This window comes from Poecilia formosa, unplaced genomic scaffold (genome assembly GCF_000485575.1).
Source record: "Poecilia formosa unplaced genomic scaffold, Poecilia_formosa-5.1.2 Scaffold473, whole genome shotgun sequence".
Taxonomy (NCBI): domain Eukaryota; kingdom Metazoa; phylum Chordata; class Actinopteri; order Cyprinodontiformes; family Poeciliidae; genus Poecilia; species Poecilia formosa.
The window spans coordinates 25,769-49,036 of record NW_006800412.1 but is presented as its reverse complement, the minus strand read 5'-3'; the positions used below and the strand labels follow the sequence as shown (position 1 = coordinate 49,036).

Below are 23,268 nucleotides of genomic sequence, written 5' to 3'. Positions count from 1 at the left end.
TTAATTTTCAGGTTGGGATGTGGGTATTTCACGGTATAAATATTATATTATGCACATGGGTGGTCACAAGGTTTTTTACCAGTTTACCAGTCATCAGTCGCCAGTCAGAGAACAGGTGCAGGAGTCAGAGCAGGAGAAGGAGAATCCTGTGAAGCCTGTAACCTTTTGCCTGAACTATGAAATAAAACAACCAAAGAACTGCATTTTGTCTTTTTGGGCTGTGTAAACCAGAATCCATGGTACATCAGGTGACTATTTGAGTTGGATTCACTTTTGTTTTGATCACTTTTGAGTTTGGAGTTTTGTGATTTTTGAATTTAAGTTTTGGGGACAAATAGTTACTACACCTGTGTTGGCTTAGCTTTCGTGTACAGTCGTCTCGTCAGTTGCTACCAGTGTTAGTGCTTGCCTACGCTCACTGTGCTGCCTGTATCTTGGACTGTTTCGAGCTGCATTTTCACCATTAAATTCATCATTCATCTTTCAACCTGGGTCCTTGGCGTCCTCTCTCACCATCACCCACAACTCATGACAGGTATACAAATTTATTATCGTATACCCTTTCTAGAGTCACACTCTCTAGTTGGATTCGAGTTTGTGCTTTTTTGTAACAGTTTCCAAAAACCATAATTTTAGTTTTGTTCAAATTTAGTGACAATTTATAGTTGCCAAACCATTTCTTTAATTTCCTGATTTCTGAAGTAACTATGGATAGAAGTTGTTGTGAGCTTCCACTGGAGGCCTGGGGCCTCATGTATAAGAGAGTGTGCAGTTTTCTCACTAAAAATTGGTGTACAGACAAATTTAGAAAATTCGGATGTATAAAGCCATGCATGCACATATATAAAGCCTTTACACATCCCACTTTGCGGGAAATAGAGCGCAGCTGCTGGTCCACCCTGTCGCCACCCATAAATACATATGTAAATTAGTATTAATACCTGGAACCCTAATCCACCACGGGAAGCAACAACTATGGCAACGGTCCTTGTTGGTAGCAGTAAAAGTGTTGGGATCTGGAGCTGTTTCATCCACCAGAGGGCGCTGGAGGCTTTGTTCCATCTGAGGGCGTCTCCAGACCTACGCACCTGAAACCGTTCTGCCATCAGGAGCTGTATAACTAGAGGAGGCTGCTGACACTTCCCTGCCAGATTGTTAGCCAGTTATGGTACAGGCTCACTTCAGCTCAACTCTTCCTGTTTGCTTCCAGAATTCTGATCCACTTGTGTCTCTGACCTCTTACAGCTGATTGTCCTGTGACGTGCTGAAAATAGATCCTGCCCAGGACCCTTCCGGACTTACAGATCGGCAGCCTCGCTTCTGGCAGAACAGTTCAGGCTTCCAGACTTACCTGTCCGTCCTCCAACGCCGCCGCAGCCCGCAGTCCTCTGCGCCTCAAACAGACTCCGGATTTCCCAGAGTTCCCCCCCCCAGTCCTTTCTCCTCCCGATCGGAGGTAAGCTCTCAGCCAGCGCCATCTCCAAATTTCCACGACNGCTGGAGGTCACGCTAGATGTCACGCTGGAGGTCACGCTGGAGGTCACGCTAGAGGTCACGCTAGAGGTCAAACTGGAGGTCATGCTAGATGTCACACATGCTGGAGGTCATGCTAGAGGTCACGCTGGAGGTCACGCTAGATGTCACGCTGGAGGTCACGCTAGAGGTCAAACTGGAGGTCATGCTAGATGTCACGCCGGAGGTCACGTTGGAGTTCACGCTAGAGGTCACACTGGAGGTCACGCTAGATGTCACGCTAGAGGTCACACTGGAGGTCATGCTGGAGGTCACGCTAGATGTCACGCTGGAGTTCAAGCTAGAGGTCACACTGGAGGTCATGCTGGAGGTCACACACGCTAGAGGTCACGCACGCTAGAGGTCACGCACGCTAGAGGTCACGCATGCTAGAGGTCATGCTAGAGGTCACGCTGGAGGTCACGCATGCTAGAGGTCACGCCAGCTCCAGACACATTCATGTCAGTCCTAACTGCTAGTTTAGAGCAGCTCTGGGAGCAACAGGTCAAAGGTTGGCCCACAATTCAGCCTCCCTCTCTCACCTGTGCAGAGGGGCATGCGAGCCGTTGGGGTGCAGCAGGTAAACGGAGGGGAAGGCGGCCATGTTCAGGACGTCCAGCAGGGGGAGGTCAGAGGCCAGAGCTCTCCTCACTTCAACGCCTGAGAACTGTAGCAGGTCCAGGATCACCTGAACGCAGGATGAGGTCAGAGGTCAGGAGGAACCACAAGAAGTTGCTTCCTGCCTGCAGGTTGAACCAGGAAACAGGAAGCAGCTCAGATCTTCCTCCTTTTTCTCTTCCTCACCTCCCGGCCAACAAACGACCCCGCCTCCTCCACGATGATGGCCGTGTAGTGGTCCGACCTTTGACCCAGCAGGGGCAGCAGCTGAGCAGCGCTGGACAGAGAGAGAGGTTAGCAGTGAAGCGAGTGAAGCGGGCCAGAGGTCCGGTTCTGGTTCTGGTACTTGTAGGGCTCCAGCGGAGGGCAGCTCTGGGGCCGTTCTGTTCTGCTGTGGTTCTGCAGGATGTTGACCATCAGCTGCCGGACGGACCGGACCTCCCGGTCAGCTCCTGGAGGGACACAGAACCGGTTCTGACAACAAGAACCCGACCAACCGGACTTCAGCAACAAAGTGGTTTCCATAGTGATTCCCTCCTTTACCGGGGTGTGGGAAGAGCCACTGACCCAATTGGACGGGTTCAACAGAACTTCTTTGTCGAGTTTGTCCAGAGCCAATCAGAACCAAAGCCACTGGGAGGGAAAGAGAATGGGCGTGTCTCCCTCCTCTGATTGGACAGAAACTAGGAAGTCCTCCAGCAGAGGGAGACAGAACCAAACTCGTTAAGCCCAGAAGGTTCTGGATGTTTAACCGGATCGGAACCATCATCACTCTGAGCAAAAACATCCTGGGAGAAAATTTGGGATTGGATCAGAATTAAAACTGATCCAACTGTGCTCTGCGGTACGCTCTGGTCCGGTCCGGGGAACGCTCCGGCTACAGTCCACGGTACGCCGGCGTACGCTCCGGGTCCGGTCCGTTTCGCAGTACGCTCTGGTCAGGGATATGCTAGCATGGATTCAACTGTGAGACTTTGATCCGGTTGATAATACTGAGCTTGTCTGCTTGTATTTTCCTGACCCTTCCTGCCACTCGGTGATGATAATCCTGAAATTATGTCCAGTTTTCTAGAATGTTAAATGCTAGTTAAACTAAGCTGAAGCTGGATGCTAAAGCGTTCTAAACAGCTCTTCTTCCTGCTAGTGTGATCAACCATAGCGCTCATCAAAAATCTTTATTCACCGTTTTCGATTTAACAGATTAAACAGCAACTAGTTTATACTTCCAAACAGAATCATAAAGGATCAAAGGCCTGAATGAGTCTCACCTCTGTAGATCGTCCCTTTGTCCGCCGCTGAGCTGTGAGCCACAAAGAACTGCAGAAAAAACACAGCAGGTAATTACAGGGTGGGCCAGCAGGGGGCAACAGGTAGTAATGGGACGGGGCCAGCAGGGGGCAACAGGTACTTACGGGACTGGCCCAGCAGGGGGCAAGAGGTAGTTACGGGACGGGGCCAGTAGGGGGCCACAGGTAGTAACGGGACGGGGCCAGCAGGGGGCAACAAGTAGTTACGGGACTGGGCCAGCAGGGGGCAAGAGGTAGTTACGGGATGGGGCCAGTAGAGGGCAACAGGTAGTAACGGGACTGGGCCAGTAGGGGGCCACAGGTAGTAATGGGACGGGGCCAGCAGAGGGCAACAGGTAGTAACGGGACGGGGGCAGCAGAGGGCAACAGGTAGTAATGGGATGGGGCCAGCAGGGGGCAACAAGTAGTTACGGGACTGGGCCAGCAGGGGGCCACAGGTAGTAATGGGATGGGGCCAGCAGGGGGCAACAGGTAGTAACGGGACTGGGCCANCTCTGCCCACACACACTGTGCGTTTACCTCAGTTTACATACACATTAGTGCTATCTCTCACCCATATTTCTGTATCTTTTGTAAATTACCTCCTCATCTTCCCTTTGAAATTGTGGTGAATTTTGACTTTAACTCCTCAATTTCATAATTTCACACCATAAATTGAAATACAAAAGCTTTCTTATTGTGCGTATGCTACAAATCCTTAGGTTTAAGTAACCCCTTCAGTTATAAATCCACCTTCTCTTTCATAAAACATGTTCTCTATGTGCACCTGTTTATTAGATGCCTTAAACATAATTTAAGCAATTTTAAATTTCACCAGCTCTTCAAATTGAAGAATTCTAGATTTTAAGGATAACGGGTTTGTGTGCTCATAATAACCAACATTATGGATGATTCTAATGGCTCATTTCTGTAGGATACTTAGTGGATGTAAAGAGCTTTTGGAATTAATCCCCACACTTCTGGACAATATGTTAAATATGGCAAAATCAGAGAGTTGTATAGAATATGAAGTGATTTATTATTCAGAATATGTCTGGTTTTAGCCAGAAATGATATGCTTCTACATAGAAGCATAATATACAGTATAATAAACATATACTGTATATGTTTATTATCAGGTTTTTCAACTAATTTTGTTATCAATTATTACAGGGTATTGTGGTGATTTGAGTTTTCTGTGTTTAGTTTTAGTTCCGTCTGTGCCGTCCTGTCCTGATTGTTCCCAAGGGTCTCCCTTGTGCTATGTGACCATAGATTAGGTTAGAAATGTAGATCGACCGGTAAATTGAGAGCTATCCTTTTTGACTCAGCTCTCTCTTCACCATGACAGACCCATACACTGGCAGCTTCACTGCAGACACTGCGCCAATCCGCCTGTCGATCTCCCACTCCATCATTTTTCCTCATCCATGAACAAGATCCCGAGATATTTAAACTCCTCCACTTGGGGCAGGATATCCACCCACGATCCAGAAAAATCCCAGGTATCCGCCAACTCCAAACAGCAGAATTCCTGTTATAATGAATCCAAATACATACAGGTCCTTTGTGTCTTTCAGGTATAACATGGACAGACAAAAGTTTTTGTAAGCATCCCACGAGTACAAAATGTATCCTGCCAGGTGTATCCCTGGATGACAAGTGGGCTGTCCTTTGCAAAGTCTTCAGGTTGAGAAAATTTGATCAAACAGATAGTAATATGGACATATTACCATTTATATTTTGTGAGTAGAATATTACTATGCTGTATTTGTACTATGCTGATACATCATTGTGCCTGTCAAACATATATATATATATATATATATATATATATATATATATATATTTTTTAAACTTTATTTCAAACAAATAACATTAACATGTCTGTCTGTCTATGTATCTATCTGTTGTACCTCAAGATCTCACGTCAATAGTTCGATGATAAGAACAAAAATATCCGGCAGTGCTGAGGCTTCTGCTACAATCAATAGTAGCCACACAGGAACACCCACTAGAAGGAAACAAACGCACCCATTACAACACTTTAATTCTTTTGGCTGAGAGGTTGTGAGACAACTCTGCCAAAAAAGGCAGTTCCAGTTTCGTAAGTGAGCAGAGAGTCCAAGCCGAGACTACAACCCCTGGCAAAAAGTATGGAATCACCAGTCTTGCATGAGCACTCATTCAGACATTTCATGCTGTAAAACAAACTCAGATCAAAAACATGATACAATAATAAGGTCATTCCAAAGTGCAACTTGTTGGCTTTCATGAACACTCAAAGAAATGAAGAGAAAACATTGTGGAAGTCAGTGAATGATACTTTTATTGACCAAACACAGGGAAATAAATATGGAGTCACTCAATTCTGAGGAAAAAAGTATGGAATCATGAAAAACACATAAACAAAAGACCATTCAAAATACATCACTAGTATTTAGTTGCACCACCTTTGGCTCTTATGACGGCTTTTCAGTCTCTGAGGCATGGACTTGATGAGGGACAAACAGTATTTGGTGCCAACTCTCTTTGACAGCAGTTGCCAGATCAGCTTTGCAGGTTGGAGCCTTCTTGTGGACCATTTTTTTCAATCTCCACCAATGTTCCCTCTAAGCTGCGCGCCTGCGCAATCGCGCTCTGCTCGCACAGTCTCAGCGCACAAGAAAATCTATGCAGCACATAAAATGAAATCCACCAGAAACGTATTAATTAATATCTAATATTAGACAGAATCTAATATATTAAATTAGACCAATAATGTCTTATTCCGTACCATTTTCAATGTAACACAGTGAGTGACAGATGTTCAGCCAATGATACGATACGGTTTAATTATGCTATGCAGCCAATCATAGCTTTGATAGCTCTATGTGTCCTGCCCATACGCGCCATGCAGGTTAGCTTGCTAACAACAGTGTGGCGGAGTTGAGAAACACAACCCCTTATCATGGCGAAACGAACGGGCAGCGACATCCGCTCACCAAGACAAAGTAAAAAAGAAATGCGGTTCCATGTAACTTGCTTTAATTTTGAACGAGTGTGATGCGTGCGGTTACAGCGTGCACATCTGATGTTGCCAAACCACCAGATGTTTGGCAACATCAGATGATGAGCTTTTGTGTATGCCCAGACACATGAAAAATTAGAGGAAACATTGATCTCCACCACAGGTTTTCAATTGGGTTGAGATCTGGACTATTTGCCGGCCAAGACATCGTGCCATAGGGCAAAAACAGTGAAGGCATTCCTTGAATGCCTTCGTCTTTCTTCAAGGAATGCCTTCACTGTTTTTGCCCTATGGCACGATCCATTGTCATCTTGGAAAATTATTTAATCATCTCCAAACATCTGTTCAATTGAAGGGATGAGAAAACTGTCCAAAATGTCAATGTAAACTTGTGCATTGATAGAAGAATTAACCACAGTCATCTCCCCAGTGCCTTTGCCTGACATGCAGCCCCATATCATCAAGGACTGTGGAAATTTGGTTGTTTTCTTCAGGCAGGCCTCTTCATAAATCTCACTGGAACAACACCAAACTAAAGTTCCAGCATCATCACCTTGTCCAATCCAGATTCTTGACTCATCACTGAAGACAACTTTCATCCAGTCATCCACAGTCCATGATTGCCTCTCCTTAGCCCATTGCAGTCTTGTTCTTTTTTGTTTAGGTGTCAATGCTGATTTTTGTTTAGCTTTCCTGTATTGAAATCCCATATCCTTTAGGCGATTTCTTACGGTTCGGTCACATACATTGACTCCAGCTTCCTCCCATTTATACTTCATCTGTTTAGTTGTAATTTTTCGGTTTTCAAGACAAATGACCTCAAGTTAGAGAAACCTTTGGTTGGATCCTCCAGGCAGCTTTGAGCCAAGATCAAGAAGGACACAAAACTCTCTCATCAGCTGTGTTCAGACCCCAAAGGCAAAGAAGAAGAACTGGTGCCTTACTTCCATGAGGCCAGCTCGCCTTCATCTGAACGGACCAGAAAAATCTTGGAACAAGGTGAAGGGGGCTCAAGAATGGCAAGACAAGAAGCTGAGGACTGCCATGTGCACGAGAAAATCACCCTAAGACCCAAGACCTGTCGCTCTAAATCAGTGCTCTTCCTGCCAGCATCTAAAGCCTGTGTGACCTCAACATCCAAGCAGAGACCAAAGCTCATCAGACCTGCCTTCATCGGTCAACCTCCTCCTCCTGCTGGAACACCTTCTTCATCATCAGGCCAGTTCTGGGGTTCAAAATTCCATACTCTGTCCATCTCTCAAAGGTTCCTGTTTTAGTTCTCAGTGTCAGCATTAGGGAAAGATAGGTTAGATAAGATGACTGATTTTACTTATTTGACTATTTCTGCTACTTAAATTAAGCTGTACTGACCCGAGCAAAATTGCCTTGCTAATAAATATTCAGCATAAATAAAAATCTAAAAGATGTTGTGATCACCGATCTTTGCCAATCGCCTGGAATGGCTGTTAATATTTTTTGCTTTAGGTATAAATGCTACTATGTTATTTGGCAAAATGGAAAAATTATCTGGCAATAAATTCACCTAATTTAGACATAATATTTTAATATCTATCTATCAATCTATATCTTTTTTTTTCTTAAGTTACATGCTGTAGCTTTGAGCAGACGTTCTGTATGAGAGTTCACTGCCAGGTGGAGGTTGAGCAGCGCTCCATATATGAAATATTACTACCGGTAGCGTGTAGTGGTGGTTCAACAGCGGGAGAAGAACCAGAGTCTTCCACCTCCAGCTCGAAGACTAGAATTATTTTTCAGGTTATTTGTTTAGCTTTCTGACCGTCATGCTAGTCCAGGTGAGTGTTGGTGGCTGTGCGCTGCTCTACCTGCTGTCTGGCCGCTCTGGATGTCCTTTCTTTTCTACAGTGAGCCTTGATGTAGCCAAACTCTGTAAAGTGTTTGTTTTTTAAATTCCATACTAGATTCGTTGTGTTGATGCATTGTGACGTGCTTTCACCCCCGAGATAATTTTCTGCCCCAACATGCAAACGTCCCCACTCACGGAAATGGGACGATTATGATCGGTGGCCGATTGGCACACCTCTGTTGTAAATGTAATTGGAATTTATCATGANCTGAACTCTTTGCAGACCTCAAAGTTTTCCTCCTGAGCGCAGTCCAACACAGCCACAGCGATGGCCTCATGCCAATCTGAGACAGAATCAGAACCAATCAGAACCATACCTGTCACGTTTTGGTCTACAGAATAGGAGATATATCCAGGGTGTGGGGGGGGGGAACATAGAGTAACGTAATAGGACTGGGGGACTAATGTAAGAACTGAGGGAGGGTATTGTATACCACACATAAAACCTGGGAGAGCAACTAACAAGAGGGAGGTGGCACAATCCGGGATATTTAAGGGAGTACAGCAGGAAAGGGGGGTAAAAAATGGTAGTTTCCCAGCCAAAACGGGAGACTTGACAGGTAAGATCAGAACCATCAGAACTGAAGCTTTCATTTCCTCTTCATCGTTTCACACATCATATCTCTAGATGTGAGCCGATCGGCTGCTGGTCATAATCATCCGATTTCCGTGAAAAAGTGTATGATCGTTGATCGCTGATCACTTTCTCTTGTTGCTGATCACCGAAACCAATCACCTGTATTTCACTTCACAGCCTGCAGCTGATTTCCTCTGCCTCCTCCCTTCAGAATTACTCAGCATGATCAGAAACAACCAATCAGAGAAAGCATTAATCAGCGAGCCAATCAGAGCCAGCATTAGTCTTGATTCAGTAACTCATGATTGTTTATTTTGATGCTTTTGACTTTAATGATTGTTTCCTTTTCTTCTTGACATTATTTGATTTCTGTGTTGTGAGATTTATTTGACTCCTGTATAATTTATGGGTGAGAGCCTTACTGTTAAATATTATTGTACTGATTGCAGGTTTTTCAGTCCTTTTGACTGAATAGCTGCTATTTTTAGTGTTGTAGTACTCAAGACCGGTCTTGTGCAAAACTATGTTCCCCTGAGAAAATTACTGATTAGCAGCTGAAATATTTGCTTCCCCTCTCATAACTTTGGCAAATGAAGAGGAAATGTTACCAAATAAGATTTATTGTTGATAAGAGGAATAAACNCCAAACTTACCGTCTGTTTCTTCCATAGCTGACCTGAGATCCAGTCCCAAACGCTCCCGGATTGTTTACCTGTTTTTTCCCCTTTGTTGTAATAAATCTCTTAAATCATTCTCGGCCTCTGGTGTTGTTCTGCATGTGGGTTAGGAAGTTAGACCTCAACATGACAAAAAGTATTTATAATAATAATTATATATTTTATTTAAAAGGTGCTTTAAAAAAAGGTGCTTTTACTTAAAAAACACATCTTTTTAAAATAAAAGCTTTTAAATAAAATAAAAAGAAAAATTAAGGTAATCTCACAAAAAAATAAAAATAATAAATTTTAAAGAAAAAAAGGATGACTATCTCGATCTGTCAGCAGCTCCAGCTGCACCGGTAACACACAACCACACAACTCCTTCTTTATAGCTGGAGCTTTGTGGAGAGCTCAAGAACGATCAGTCCGGGCAATCTCAACGCTAATAAAACATCATCAACATTTCCCAGCAGATCAATATGGCTTCTGATCAAACGCTCTCTCCCAATTCTTCTATTGGCAATGTTCTCCAAAACATTCAATATTTATGCAGCACAACTTTGCGCAGCTGATCAAGGTGTGATTGTCTACACACCTTGATCAGCTTAAGAATATTAAAACCTGACATCCATCCATCCATCCATCCACCCATCCATCCATCTATCTTCTTCCGCTTATCCAGAGTTGGGGTGCAGGGATAGCAGCCTAGGTAGAGAGGCCAGACTTCCCTCTCCCCAGCCACTTGGGCCTTTTCCTATGGGGGAATCCCAAGGCGTTCCCAGGCCAACAGAGAAACATAGTCCCTCCGGCGTGTCCGTCTTCCTCTGGGTCCTCACCACAGAGTGGTCCAGGAGGCATTCTGAGCAAATGCCCAAGCCACCTAAACTGGCTCCTCTCAGCTCTACTCTGAGTCCCTCCAAGATGACCAATGACCCAGATGACTTCTCACCCTATCTCTAAGGGAGAGCCCAGACACCCTACAGAGAAAACTCATTTCAGCTGCTTGTATCCATGACCTTGTTCATTCAATCATGACCCAAAGCTCATGACCATAGATTAGGTTAGAAATGTAGATCGACCAGTAAATTGAGAGCTATCCTTTTTGACTCAGCTCTCTCTTCACCATAACAGACCCATACACTGGCAGGGTGAAGTGTTTGTTTTTTAAATTCCATACTAGATTCGTTGTGTTGATGCATTGTGACGTGCTTCACCCCCGAGGTAATTTTCTGCCCCAACATGCAAACGTCCCCACTCACTCTCAGACCAGTAAAGTTCCACACAACAGGATTTGTTGCTGTGTGCTTGTGCAGTGTGAAGGAAAGAGGAGATAGCTGCACACGCAGGCTATGAAGTGAGATAAAGGTGATCGTTTTGGTGATCAGCAACAAGTGACTGAGATCGGCGATCACCCAACATACACTTTTTCACGGAAATGGGACGATTATGATCGGTGGCCGATTGGCACACCTCTGTTGTAAATGTAATTGGAATTTATCATGATAACAATACATGAAAATTCNCTTTGGCAAATGAAGAGGAAATGTTACCAAATAAGATTTATTGTTGATAAGAGGAATAAACGGAGTTAGACTTGCTGGTTATGGAGTAGGAACACATTATTTCAAGCAGCTGAAATATGCATCCTTTCCAACTTCCCCTCATAACTTTGGTAAATAAAGAGCAACTGCTTCCAAGTTCTCAATTGCATGTAGTGTACTAGAAATGTTCTTAATCCGGTCATCAGTCATATTTTACATAGAAGATTTTCCCGTCTTAATTTTTTGTGTCCAGCCATCAGCAGATTCCATCCTCTTATATTGCCAATGAAAAATCATAGATACACACAATGTGTTGTAAACCGTGTTTGGTCACTCACTAATTTGTCAGGCTTCAGTGACAAAAGTGGGAAAAAGACCGATTCTCTTGGCGATTAAGGAAACAACACAAAACGGTGTAAGAAAACCTCGTTTATTTATTTTACACTTTTATTATTGCTTCTTTAAACAGCAGTTGCTGATTAAACTGAAAGTTACAACGTTGACATGATTAGATGAGTCGTTTTTACTGAGAAATCGATCAGAAGCGCCGTGAAAATGGTCGGACTGCCTCTCTGGTTGCAATGCACTGGATGTTAGATGATAGATTTTGGACGATGGATGTTGGATGATTGATGATGGATGTTGGATGTCGGATGATTGATGATGAATGTCGGATGATGGATGTTGGATGATTGATGATGGATGTTGGACGATGGATGTTGGACGATGGACGTTGGATGTCGGATGATGGATGTCGGATGATGGATGTCGGATGATTGATGATGGATGTTGGATGATGGATGTTGGATGATTGATGATGGATGTTGGACGATGGATGTTGGACGATGGATGTTGGATGATTAATCATGGGTGATGGATGTTGGATGATGGATGTCGGATGATGGATGTCGGATGTTGGATGTCGGCGCTCCGTGGGGTGAGCGGCGTTCAGCTCTAGGTGGATCCGATTGATGAACGCTCATGTCGGCCAGCCGTTCTCCAGCTCCCTCCTCAGGCTCGGAGGTTCACTTAGGGGCGTCAATACATTTCCGAACCAAACACTCCTGCCAAATAAATGTTAATAGATATCTGGCCTTGTGACCAACTGACACAAATATTCAATATTTCAAATAATTTTAATATTAAATAATCTAATGTTTTCTTCAATAGCTTCCAAGTCATGTGCCCCATTGACTAAAAATCAGTGAGAAATTCTTCCACTACTCTGTTCACACTCATTTTTATTCCATTTTAACTCATTTTTTAGCTATTTTTTTAGTCAACATTTAGTATTTTTCTGCAATAGCATTCATACCCCACCCACTTCTCTAGTAGTAGAGCTAATAGTTAGCTTAGCATTTTAGCACTATTTAGTGCACTTAGCTTCCCCCAACTGAATTTATAAAGGTTTGGCTGAATAAAGTTCATCGTCTCTGTTGAAGTTTTGGTTGTCGACTGTTTAAAACTTTCAATAGTTTGACGTTCATATTCCTGCTCTTATTGTGAAGGGGGCAAACTTCGCAGTTCCACTTCCTGTCCTCACCCATAGCTTTCACTTTGTACCCAGAATGCACTGCTTCCTGAAGCACAGTGGAAGCCTTGCGGCTGCCAGGCTTTACTTTGACTATACTGAACTGGTTTAGCTGAATCCTCCCAAAGTCCGGCTGGGTTCTGGTAAAATCACCAGTCCATCCGCTGACCCGTTTCACAGTCCGTCAGACCGTCTGCAATGATTCTGTTTCAGAACCTCAGCGATGACCTGGATGTTCGGATCGGCTCCGCTGCTGCTTTATTCTACCAGGTAGTTCTGGGGCCTCAAACATAAAGCATGTATAAAAATGAACGTTGTGTCAAAGTTAGCGTAAATATACACAGACTTTTTCGCTGGGTGAAAATGTGCAGCAGCCACACAAACTTTTACTGTGGACAATATCAAACCACAAAGCGTCAAAACTCACCTAAAATCACTGAAGTCTGACTACATTCAGTTATTTAGACCAAGAAGCACCAAACCGATGTTTTTTTCATGATTTTAACATTTTATTGTTTAAACGATGAAACTGAACCCATTCATCCTCAGACAATAAGCTAACACGAACACAAAATAAAGAAAATAAGAGCATGTGAAAACCTCGCTCTAATGTAAATGGCACTTTTCCTCAGTTTGTGTCTCAGAGATGTAACACATTGATCTGTGAGCCGAAATGCATCTATGGGGTCATTTCATTCTCACTGAAAACAGGAAACAGGCTCAGCAGATTAACTCCAACCTGCCGAGTAAAACTAATCAACAGGTTTGATTATTTAAGGTGATCCAGGTGTGTCTGCAGTCACACGGATATCAGTAGCTGCATCCAGGTGAGCCGTAATGTGGAGCTTTGGCTCTGATGGAGAACAGAGGGAGGATTGATCAGAGATCATATTGATCTGATGGTGATTCATCCAGACTGATCATCCTGGGGCTCTGAGCAGAACTTAAAGAAGGAGCCGAGCGGTACCGGTACCGGTCCAGCTGCAGTCATCCAGCCTCCCGCTTTGTGAACATAAAGCTTTATGGACATAAAGCATCTTTATTCTGTAAATGTACAACTTATTCACACGATTCTACTAATAAACGTCCAGTTTCCCCCACAGGCCCTCTGACTCTCTGTCTCTTTAAATCCCGGCTGAACTGCTGCTGTTCAGGTACTTAGATCTCTTTGTTTTATTTTATTAATTTGGATTTTTTTTTCTTTAAAATGTATTTTATTTTTGTGAGGTGACATTATATGCCCTCAAAGCACCTTTTAAATAAAATATATAATTATTATTGTTATAAATACTCATACTTCTACAAACCAGGCCGTTGCCATGGTTACTGCCTCATGTGGCGACAGACTTCCGGGTATTTATTTACATTCATTTGTATTTATGGAGGAGACAGGCAAATTAGGATTAATAAAGGAAAGGTGCATGCGTTTTTTTTAATACTTATTTTTTATTGAACGTTTCTGAACAGATACAGTGGAGAGGCATCAATAATTCATCTTCATATACAATGTTAAACATCCATGTCCATATTTAACTGGTTATAAAAGTGGCANAACAATACATGAAAATTCTTATAAGAAATTTATTACAATAAATAATAAATGACAAGATTAATGCCTACCTAGAAGGTATGTCTCATCTTGGCAGAAAAGATAAAGATTGACGTTTGCTGAAAGTTTGAATTTCATTTTACCCCTTCAACACTGTTAGCAGTTGTTTATTTGGATGTAAATGATGTGGTGAATTTTTTGAATTGTTGGAACTCAATCTGGTGTTATCTTTGTTTTCTCCTGGTTAGTAAATGTATTTGGGATAGACATTTTTCATCTTTACCGTTTACAATCAACCTTGATTTAGATCTAGCTGACTCCAATTTTTTTTGACTAAATGCACATTATGACACAGTCAATAGTAAATATGAAATCCCCACTTCCTCATCCATATAAGACCAGTGAGCAAGTAAGAACACCACTCATACCTTATGATACACATGCTCACACAAACACACCCAATTTAATTCAGTTTCAATACAGTTTACTTGTAGTCGCCAATTCACAATGCAGCTCATCTCAAGGCACTTTACAAAAAATGTCCCAGTACACAAATCCCATTGCTGCACATTCACCTGTCACATTATGAATTTGGTATTAATTAGGCATTTCTCAATCTAAACCAGAACTATTCTCAAGCTTACTCTGTGCCACAAACAGAGTTGCTCTTTGAAAGTCATGGCCTTTTCCTGTGATTGTAATTTATGTACAATTATATAAATGTGAGCAGATTTTAATATTTCATGTTTGATGCCTTAGTCATGCTATAAAAATAATATGTTGGACTGAATATTTTGTGTGTTTATGTCTGTATACGTACAGGGCTATTGAGGATCATGAGGCACTGGTCAAAGTGGTGATGCTCCATGGTAGAGTGACAGTACAGCTGGGCCAATGGGTGATCACTCCTGCACAATGGTGACATAGCAGTCACCTGCACTGTAAATCCACTGATTACATGTATAGCCTCCATCTCACCCTTTCTGACTTCCTACTGTACCTCTGTATGTAGGAGTTGTTGACTCCCCTGTGGTCCAAGTCATGGCAGAGAGTTGCAATCATCAGGGCCAAGATCTCCATATCATTCAGGTTATTCTGTCCAAAAGGGAATGGAATTACTTCCTTAGAACTGCTGCCACTGATTATGTTCATTACAGAAAAATGAGTGACAAACCAGTCAATACCTAAAGAAATACTGTAAATTATTAGAAGAGCAAATGTTACAAGACAGTCTGACTCCTTGAAGTGAAAACTAAATAAACAAAGAATGACTCAATATTTTTGCATACTACTCTATATAAGCTATGAACACCATGGCAAGATTTGTGGTTATGTTTTTAGTTGTGCTACAAGGTGTTAGCCTACCAGCAAAGCTATTCAAGGCAACATAGTATCTCAACATGTAGCAGCAGCACAGACATCCTCAATGCTCATGTCAGTATCCACAGGATGGCCTTTCTAAAAAAGTTCCATCAATGATCAGCTCTGGAAAGCTGAAAGCCAAGAATAACCCTTTGCACCAATCTGATGGTGAAAAAGAACAGATTAAAAACTATAAATATCTTTGGCGTTGAGCTAAAATGTCTATTTATTTAACACTTTGCAGCAAAAAAGGTTTTTGAATCAAAAATGTTTATCTTGTCAACATAGGGATTTTTTTAATTAAAATATGATTAATTTAGATTAATTATAGACCCTGCAATTAACTCAGTTAAAAATGTGAATGGAGTGAAGCAACTAATAAAATGATTTTTATTCTACAAAGGAGTTTGTACTCTTCTCTCAAACACTGACAAAGCAATGGAATGTAGTCATTTTTAATCTTACAGATTTAATCTATGGAATAATTAAGTTAAGTTAATAATTAAGTTTTTGAGTTATTCTTTTATTAAAAATGGCATGTCAAATGTTATTTATACAAGTCGTTGAGGCCAGAAGGTCTCCTCACCATCACTTCAATTTTTAGCTCCCTCCACAGATCAACACTTCAAAACATTAATATAACTTCTACTCCCAGGAAATATGCCAGTCAAATAAAAACAAAATCTTGATGTGAATAATTTTAGCTGTATATTTAACCCTGTAAAATACAGGGCTAAATACTTGTGTCTTATTAGATAGGTAAGAGACAAGTAAACCCAGTTCTCATTATTAAATATTGTTCAGAATGGATCAGCTTTATACAACCTTATAGAAAATGGCCCTGCATAAAGGAGGGTGTTGCTGAGTGTATGGAAGCTTCTGGCATAATTGAAAAATCAGGACCTACCTGTAAGCGTCCTGACTTTAGCAGAGCAAACATGCACTGTGCTGTGTTCAGTGCATGTCTCCAGTTGTGATAGGCCACGCTCTTCCTGTAGTTCTTCCTGACACTCAGAACCCACTGGCACAAGGCCTGTAGAGGATAAAAGAAGTGGTAAAAGTTTGACAACCACAAAAAACAGAGGTCCTGCTGGAGATGACACAAACTTTAATCCATAGTTTACTAAATCAAAATCATATTTCTAATGTTGCAAAGCTTTGTGTAATGCAATTTGCACATGAACATTAGTTTAAAAGTTCAGAAAACAGCATTTTAATTCATTGCAATGTTGAGCTTTAGATTTATTTTATGTTCACAACAGAAAAAGGGTGTCAGTCGAGGCTGCACATTATTGCCAATATTTATCTTGTTTTTTGCTTTCTTGTAAGTTGTTGCCATAACAGTTTGAGTCCTAGGTCAGTGCCTGGGTGGTCTATATCCAGAGCATGTTGGTTGTAGAAATCTTTGATCTTAGTTCATTTTTGAAGATAGAGAGCTGAAGCTAACATGTGCATTAGAGGAGCCAAGACACTAGCTGTTTCTGGAAATGTTTTTCATGCATATTTTGGAATATTAGACTAGAAAAGGTCAATGGAAATAACTTCCTCAATTTCACAAAAACATTTTTACACTTGCTTGGTTTTTGGCTTTTGGTGGTTTTTGGCTTTAAAGCGCTAGAGGAAAGATGAAACAATCGAAAAAGGAACTTTTTTGTCATCTGCAGAAAAAGTTCCTACATAGAAAACTTTCCAATCCACTGGTGGGTCTGTGCCTTATCGGGGAACAAAACTCCAAACTTGCAGCACAGAGGTGCAGACTCTCCATTTTGCTGAAATATGTGGTCCATGCAAACTATTGCAAACTACATTTTATCTACAGCTATGAAAGGACTGTCAACGTCTGGCAAAATTGTTTAGCCTGGTTGATTTGCTCCAAACTCGTAGAAATGCACCAAATTTTTATTTTCTTTTATTTTTTTATCTTTTATTTTGCAACACTTTAAGTGTTCATTCAAGATTAGCATGACAGTTGGATCGGAACAAAGCTAATGATAAGATGGTGATTATGATGATGATGATGATGATGAAGGTGGTGACCATCATCACCACCTTGGGAGCACCTTATGTCATGTTCTGTGCTCTTAAATCTTAAAGTATTTTAAACAACAAATGCTACAGAAAGCTTGTGATAATCTGAGGTTGTTCAGTGTCTTTGGCAAAATTCATTGCCCATTTCAAGGCTGAATCACCAGCAGAGCAGCATCCCTCCACTGCCAGACTATCACTGTACAGGAAGTATGGAGAAATCTGAGGCCAGCGAACCTCCAGAAAGCTGCTGGACCTGACGTTGTGACAGGGAGAGTGCTGAGGGACTGTGCAGATCAGCTGCTGGGGTTTTTACCAGCATCTTTAATCAGTTCCTCACCCAGTGCTCCATCCCACCCACAATGCTTAAAGTCTTTCATCATCCCTCTGCCAAACAAGAACATTAGCAGTCTCAATGACTACCGGCCAGTAGTCATTGGATGCAGGGCCATCCTCATGAAGTGCTTTGAGAAACCTCACTCTACCCACAGAACCAACTGGTCTACAGAGGACCCAATCGCTACCGCTCTGCACTCCACATTGACAAACATGGAACAGCAAAGGAGCTATGTGAAGCTGCTCTTCCTGGACTTCAGCTCATCTTTTAACACCATCATTTGGAGCAGACTGGTGAGGAACCTTGGGGATGTGAGTCACTCCACAACATCTGCTGCTGGATCATGAACTTCCTGAGAGTGCGACCCACCTGTCCTCAGCACTGAGCACCAGCACCAGCTCTCCACAAGGATGTGTTCTAAGCCCCTTACTCTATTTTCTCTACACCCATGACTGTAGCCCCCTGAAGAACACCATCATAAAGTTGTCCAGTGGTGTCCTGTGCTACTCTGTGGAGTTGGTGTTGAGCCATGGCATCTTGCTGTGGTTCTCCAGCTGCAAGGTGGCAGAGAGGAAGCAGCTCCAGAGGGTCATAAACCACCCAGAGACTGATTGGCTGCCCTCTTCTGTCTCTGGAGGAGGCGTTCCAGAGCAATAAAGTCAAAAACAGATGCACTGATAAACAGTTTCTACCCAAGAGCTGTTGCTGCCCTGACCACAGCTAATTCATCTAAAATATGATCATCATTTATTTATTTATTTGAATCACCTTAGAGAGTTGCTAGTTTTTGCATTTTGTTGTGCTTTCTTTCTTGCACAAAATATGAGAGCATAACACACCTGATACACGGTAAATGTTACAAAGTGGAAATTTTTATTTTTGCATTTGATTTTAGTAGTGTTTTGCTTCAAAGACACTCTGGTTGTCTAATAAGGAGTAATTGACTGATCATGCAGGTGTCTGTAAAGACTAATTGATGCCAGATAAAAGGATGCACTCCAGGACAAGGAGTGAGAACCCACATGTTAGGTGCAAGAGTCATGGGAGGTGGACAGACGGCCAGCACTGATGACCAGGGCAGCGGGGAGCATCTTCCTGGAGAGGGCATGTCATACCTGAGGAGTGGAGCGGTTCCAGAGTGGCACAGAATCAGCTGTGTGTGGGCCTGAGGAGTACGCTGCAGGCAGATCACTACGGTCGCAAGCAGCACAGCAAGTGGGGCTCAATCAATGGCACCAGATATCAAATGTGGCCCTTCACCCGGTGACTTTTACAGACAATTGTTGGACTATGGCAAACACCTAGAAAAGAGCTGTTTTATTGAGCCTACCTTTGAGGCGATTTTGTAACAAATGACTTTCAATTTGATGTTTGTTCCTTGGATTTTTGAGTTGCTCGCTCCCCCTTGTGTCTAAGACTGGGGCTTGGAATCACACTGGCCACATAAAGTAAAGCGTCACTGAAAGCAAGTAGGATTTTACACAGTGCTAAGCAGGACAAACAGTGCTAACCAAACTGTTATTGTTTGGAGGACTCAGACAAACAGTCTGAGTCTTCACTCAGTCTGTTTGTGCAGTCTGAGTGAAGACTCAACCCTCTTGCCATAAATTGGTGTTTCCTGCTGCTCTATGTGCTCATCAGGAACAGTATGCAGAAATAATTCAAGCAAGGCACCACAAGAACTCTACAGCATTATTCAGCTAATCAAATTCTGGCTTATTTTTTCCATAGTAATCATAAAATGATCATAGATTAGAATGAATGACTGCAGTAATGAATCTTCTGGAATACTAATAATGTACTATTATTAGTACAGTAAATCTCACCCAGTGTGCTTCCTGGGTGAGAAGCTGTGGGGTGGTCAGAGTGTCAGCTCTCCGTGTTAATGTCAAACTGACTGTCTTCTCATTTTCTACAATCAAAGCTGTTTTTGTGAGGTCACCCTCCGCAGATATTAACAAAATGTATCTCCACCCTTTTGCACTCACTGTACACATTTGGACCCATAAAAAATACCATTGTGAAGAATGTGTGGACTATCTTACCTCAGAGGGGATTTAATTATTTGTTTTACATATTTTAGTTTTGTCTTTCTTTTGTCATTACTTCATCTTTATTATTGTATTGTATTCATTGTTAAAACATTTGACAGTATTATTGTTATCTGCTCTTTTGTCAACTTATAAAGTGGAACACATATAGCTGTAAAAGACAGATGAATGCAACTATAGAAAAGAGTCACTATTTGTTAAAACTAAGTAAAATGTGTTTACTCACCATCATGCACTACAAGAAGTTAATAGTTTTTGCCATTAATAAAATAGGGAACCTGTTTACATAGATCAATAAACGGTATACACAATACACAACTAGCTAGCAAGAGTACATCAGAACCTAGTTAATTCAAACAAACCTGACTGCTTCAAGACAGAGAAAGCATAGAGGAAGTGACTCAAACATTTGCCTGACAGAAAAGTCCCACAACAAAAGACTACATAGAAAACAAGATGAAATAGTAGTGCCACAAAATTTAAGACCTGTGATTAACATATTCAAGGCCAGCTTGCCTTTTTTTACAAAATGAATTGAAAGACATTGCAAGGAGTTACTTTTAGACAAGTGAAGTTAAGATTTTAAGAACAGACACCCATACACCACATACAAACACATATACACATTTTTTCTGTCTGTCTGAAGTTAAATCAGACCAAACTTTTCAAGTTTTAGGTTAGTTTGAATTACCAAAATATTTTCTTTTGCTAAAAGCCGCTCAAATATTTTTTGGCAACTTTCTTATATATTTCTTTTATACATAAAGAAGTGGAAATTAACTATGTCTTATCTATCAGTTGTCCCCTGAACAAGTGTGCTAATACTTGTATGAATGTGTAGTGGAGTAAATTTCACTTAGTTGCTGTTGAGTACTGGAGCATTGAGCATTACCTGCTTTCTGCTTCAAAAAACATATACATAAATAAATACAATTATTGCATTTTAATTGATTGGGATTAGCCAGAATGAGGGACTCACACAACTGCATGCATATTTATATTTCAAGCTTATAAAGTTAGGCATAGCAATTGTGATTAATTACAGTGCCAGAGTGAGAGTAATTTGATTAAAAATGTAAATCTATTGACAGCACTTATATATATATAAAATTAAAGAAATCCAAGGTATATAGGAAATGAAGAGAAGGATAAGGAAATATATTAACTATACAGAATATAGGCAAGTTCTTACCGTGTACTTCATCTGGAAGTTCTGGATCAGTTTGAGGTCAATAAACATGCGGATAGTAGCCAGGGTGGTTTCAGTGTCTGACAAGTCGAAATCACTGAAACTGAAGTCCAGCAGATGCAACGACTGTGCCGAAGGAACTGTGGTCACCTGCAAACACCAACACACACCCATGAGTTGGAAAAGACTGCAGAAGTTAACCTTATGCAGTACTCAGTTCTAGATCATAATTTTGCTTGTTTTTGATGCCATTAGAACCTCAATAAGGTCTTTATGAAGGTTTCTTGTGTTGCATTGTCACAAACGGCATGTAGTGGCCTCAGAAAATCAGGCATGTGTCTGATCAGATGATTCAGTCTCTTTGTAGCACCAGAGGGAGGCCCCTCATCAGGCTGTGCTGTTATTACAATCACTTCACACTAAGAAGAGAAGGACAGAGCTGATCCTGCGATCCCATTGTTTGAGCTAGAGATCTGGTTGGCCCATATATTCCCAACAGAACCTTTCCCTCTCAGACTACAGGTTTACTGTTGGTTGCTAGTAGGGCTGCACCGATCGCAGTTTTCTGGCCGATTACTGATCTTTTAAAAAGCCTTATCTGCCGATTCCGACTTTGGCCAATACCAATTTTTTTTTTGTCTGAAATGTTGCTTACTATAACAAGGAAGTTGCTGAGTTGGCATCAGTGGGGTAACTATTGTTAACTGTAAATATGCAGATATCCCCTGGTGGGTCGGTCTGTCAGTCAAACCTTTCTCATGGGAGAGCAAAAGAGGACAGNTTTCTGAACAGATACAGTGGAGAGGCATCAATAATTCATCTTCATATACAATGTTAAACATCCATGTCCATATTTAACTGGTTATAAAAGTGGCATCCTCCTTACAGCTCTAATCGCTCCATTTTCCCATTTTACAACAAACTGGTCCTCCTGCAGTCTCAGTCTACGTGTGATTTTCTCCTCCACACCGCTCAGCCACCGCTCCACCGTAGGCGGATCTTGTCTATACCATAAAGTCATATTTTTATCAGATATTCATCATCCTTTTGAATGATGTCGTGTGTGAGGCAGCCCAGGCAGAGTGTTTTACATGATCTGGGTATTCCATATCCCAATATGTTTTTCAAAATGAGACAAACATTATGCCAGTATGTGGTTAGCTTTTCACAGGACCAGAATGTGTGTGTGGCCTACATCAGTCTGACCACAGAGTCTCCAGCATGGCTGTGAACTGGAGACCATCCTGGTTCTGATCTTTGGGGTTATAAAAAATCTAATCATGTTTTTCCAATTAAATTCCCTCCACACACGGGAGCAGGTGGCTGTGCACTGCACTTTACAGATTTTAAACCATTCCTGCTCTCTTGTGTGTTCCTTCAGTTCCTCTTCCCATTTTTCTTTAATAGTAGATGTCTCCCTGCCTGCCATCCCTGGTACAGTGCTGAAATAACTCAGAATTTATTTCCCTCATAGGCCTCATGAAATATCTCTATTTTACTTACGCTGGTTTTTATCTCTTTCTCATAATAATCTTTTATTTGCAGGTATCTATACTGGTCTTGATCCTCCAGTTCATATTTTTCCTTTAAGCTATTAAAGCTCAGCAGTTTGCCCCTTTCAGCCTGTTACAAAGGCTCGGGTGGAAATTGTTTGTGACCAGATTGGGCCAGGTGTTGGTTGGTTCGGCCTGGGTGGGGAAGGTGCGCCACCCAGTGGTGAGTTCTCTATAGCACTTTCAGCAGCTGTACAAAACCGTGTCTCTGAGAGTGGAGGCGTGCAGTTGGTGCCTACAGTTTCGGTTGGGGTAGATGTGCGTTCCTGACTTGTAAGTGTGTTTTGTTATTAAATGTGTTAGGGTAGTTTATTTATCAGTTCCACCTATTCTGTAGGATGACGTTGTTCGTCGTGCCGTTGTTAGCATGCTACACATGGTTAGCTTCTCACCTGCGAGTATATATTGCGTAGTATTTCAAGTATTTAGGCTTATTACTGTTTAATGTGTTCTGGTTAGTATCCGTACATGTTGATGTGCCTGTTTATTGTAACTTTTAAGTTACTTCACGTGTGTAGACCTCTTTAGCTGTCAGTTGTAGCATTTTATGAACATGTGGTCAGTTTGTGGCCAGCAGGTGTCA

At 41.8% G+C, this 23,268-nt stretch overlaps 2 protein-coding genes across 2 annotated transcripts in view; both read right to left on the bottom strand.

Annotated features, from left to right (window-relative positions):
• The window catches only part of qsox2 (quiescin Q6 sulfhydryl oxidase 2), a 49,228-nt gene that overhangs the window by 4,577 nt on the left and 21,383 nt on the right, over positions 1 to 23,268 (bottom strand). Inside the window, 5 exon segments of the mRNA XM_016664246.1 lie at positions 2,055 to 2,200; positions 2,317 to 2,407; positions 2,477 to 2,582; positions 3,399 to 3,447; positions 8,486 to 8,595. Coding sequence (XP_016519732.1) covers positions 2,055 to 2,200; positions 2,317 to 2,407; positions 2,477 to 2,582; positions 3,399 to 3,447; positions 8,486 to 8,595 — 502 coding nt within the window.
• LOC107833878 (cGMP-specific 3',5'-cyclic phosphodiesterase-like) overlaps positions 14,685 to 23,268 on the bottom strand; it is a 10,651-nt gene continuing 2,067 nt past the window's right edge. The window contains exons 2-5 of the mRNA XM_016664245.1: positions 21,136 to 21,883; positions 16,438 to 16,563; positions 15,169 to 15,263; positions 14,685 to 15,076 (exon numbers count right to left, since the gene is read on the bottom strand). Of these exons, the coding sequence (XP_016519731.1) occupies positions 14,971 to 15,076; positions 15,169 to 15,263; positions 16,438 to 16,563; positions 21,136 to 21,306 (498 nt within the window). The 5' untranslated portion in view covers positions 21,307 to 21,883 and the 3' untranslated portion in view covers positions 14,685 to 14,970. The remainder of the gene's footprint in view (positions 15,077 to 15,168; positions 15,264 to 16,437; positions 16,564 to 21,135; positions 21,884 to 23,268) is intronic.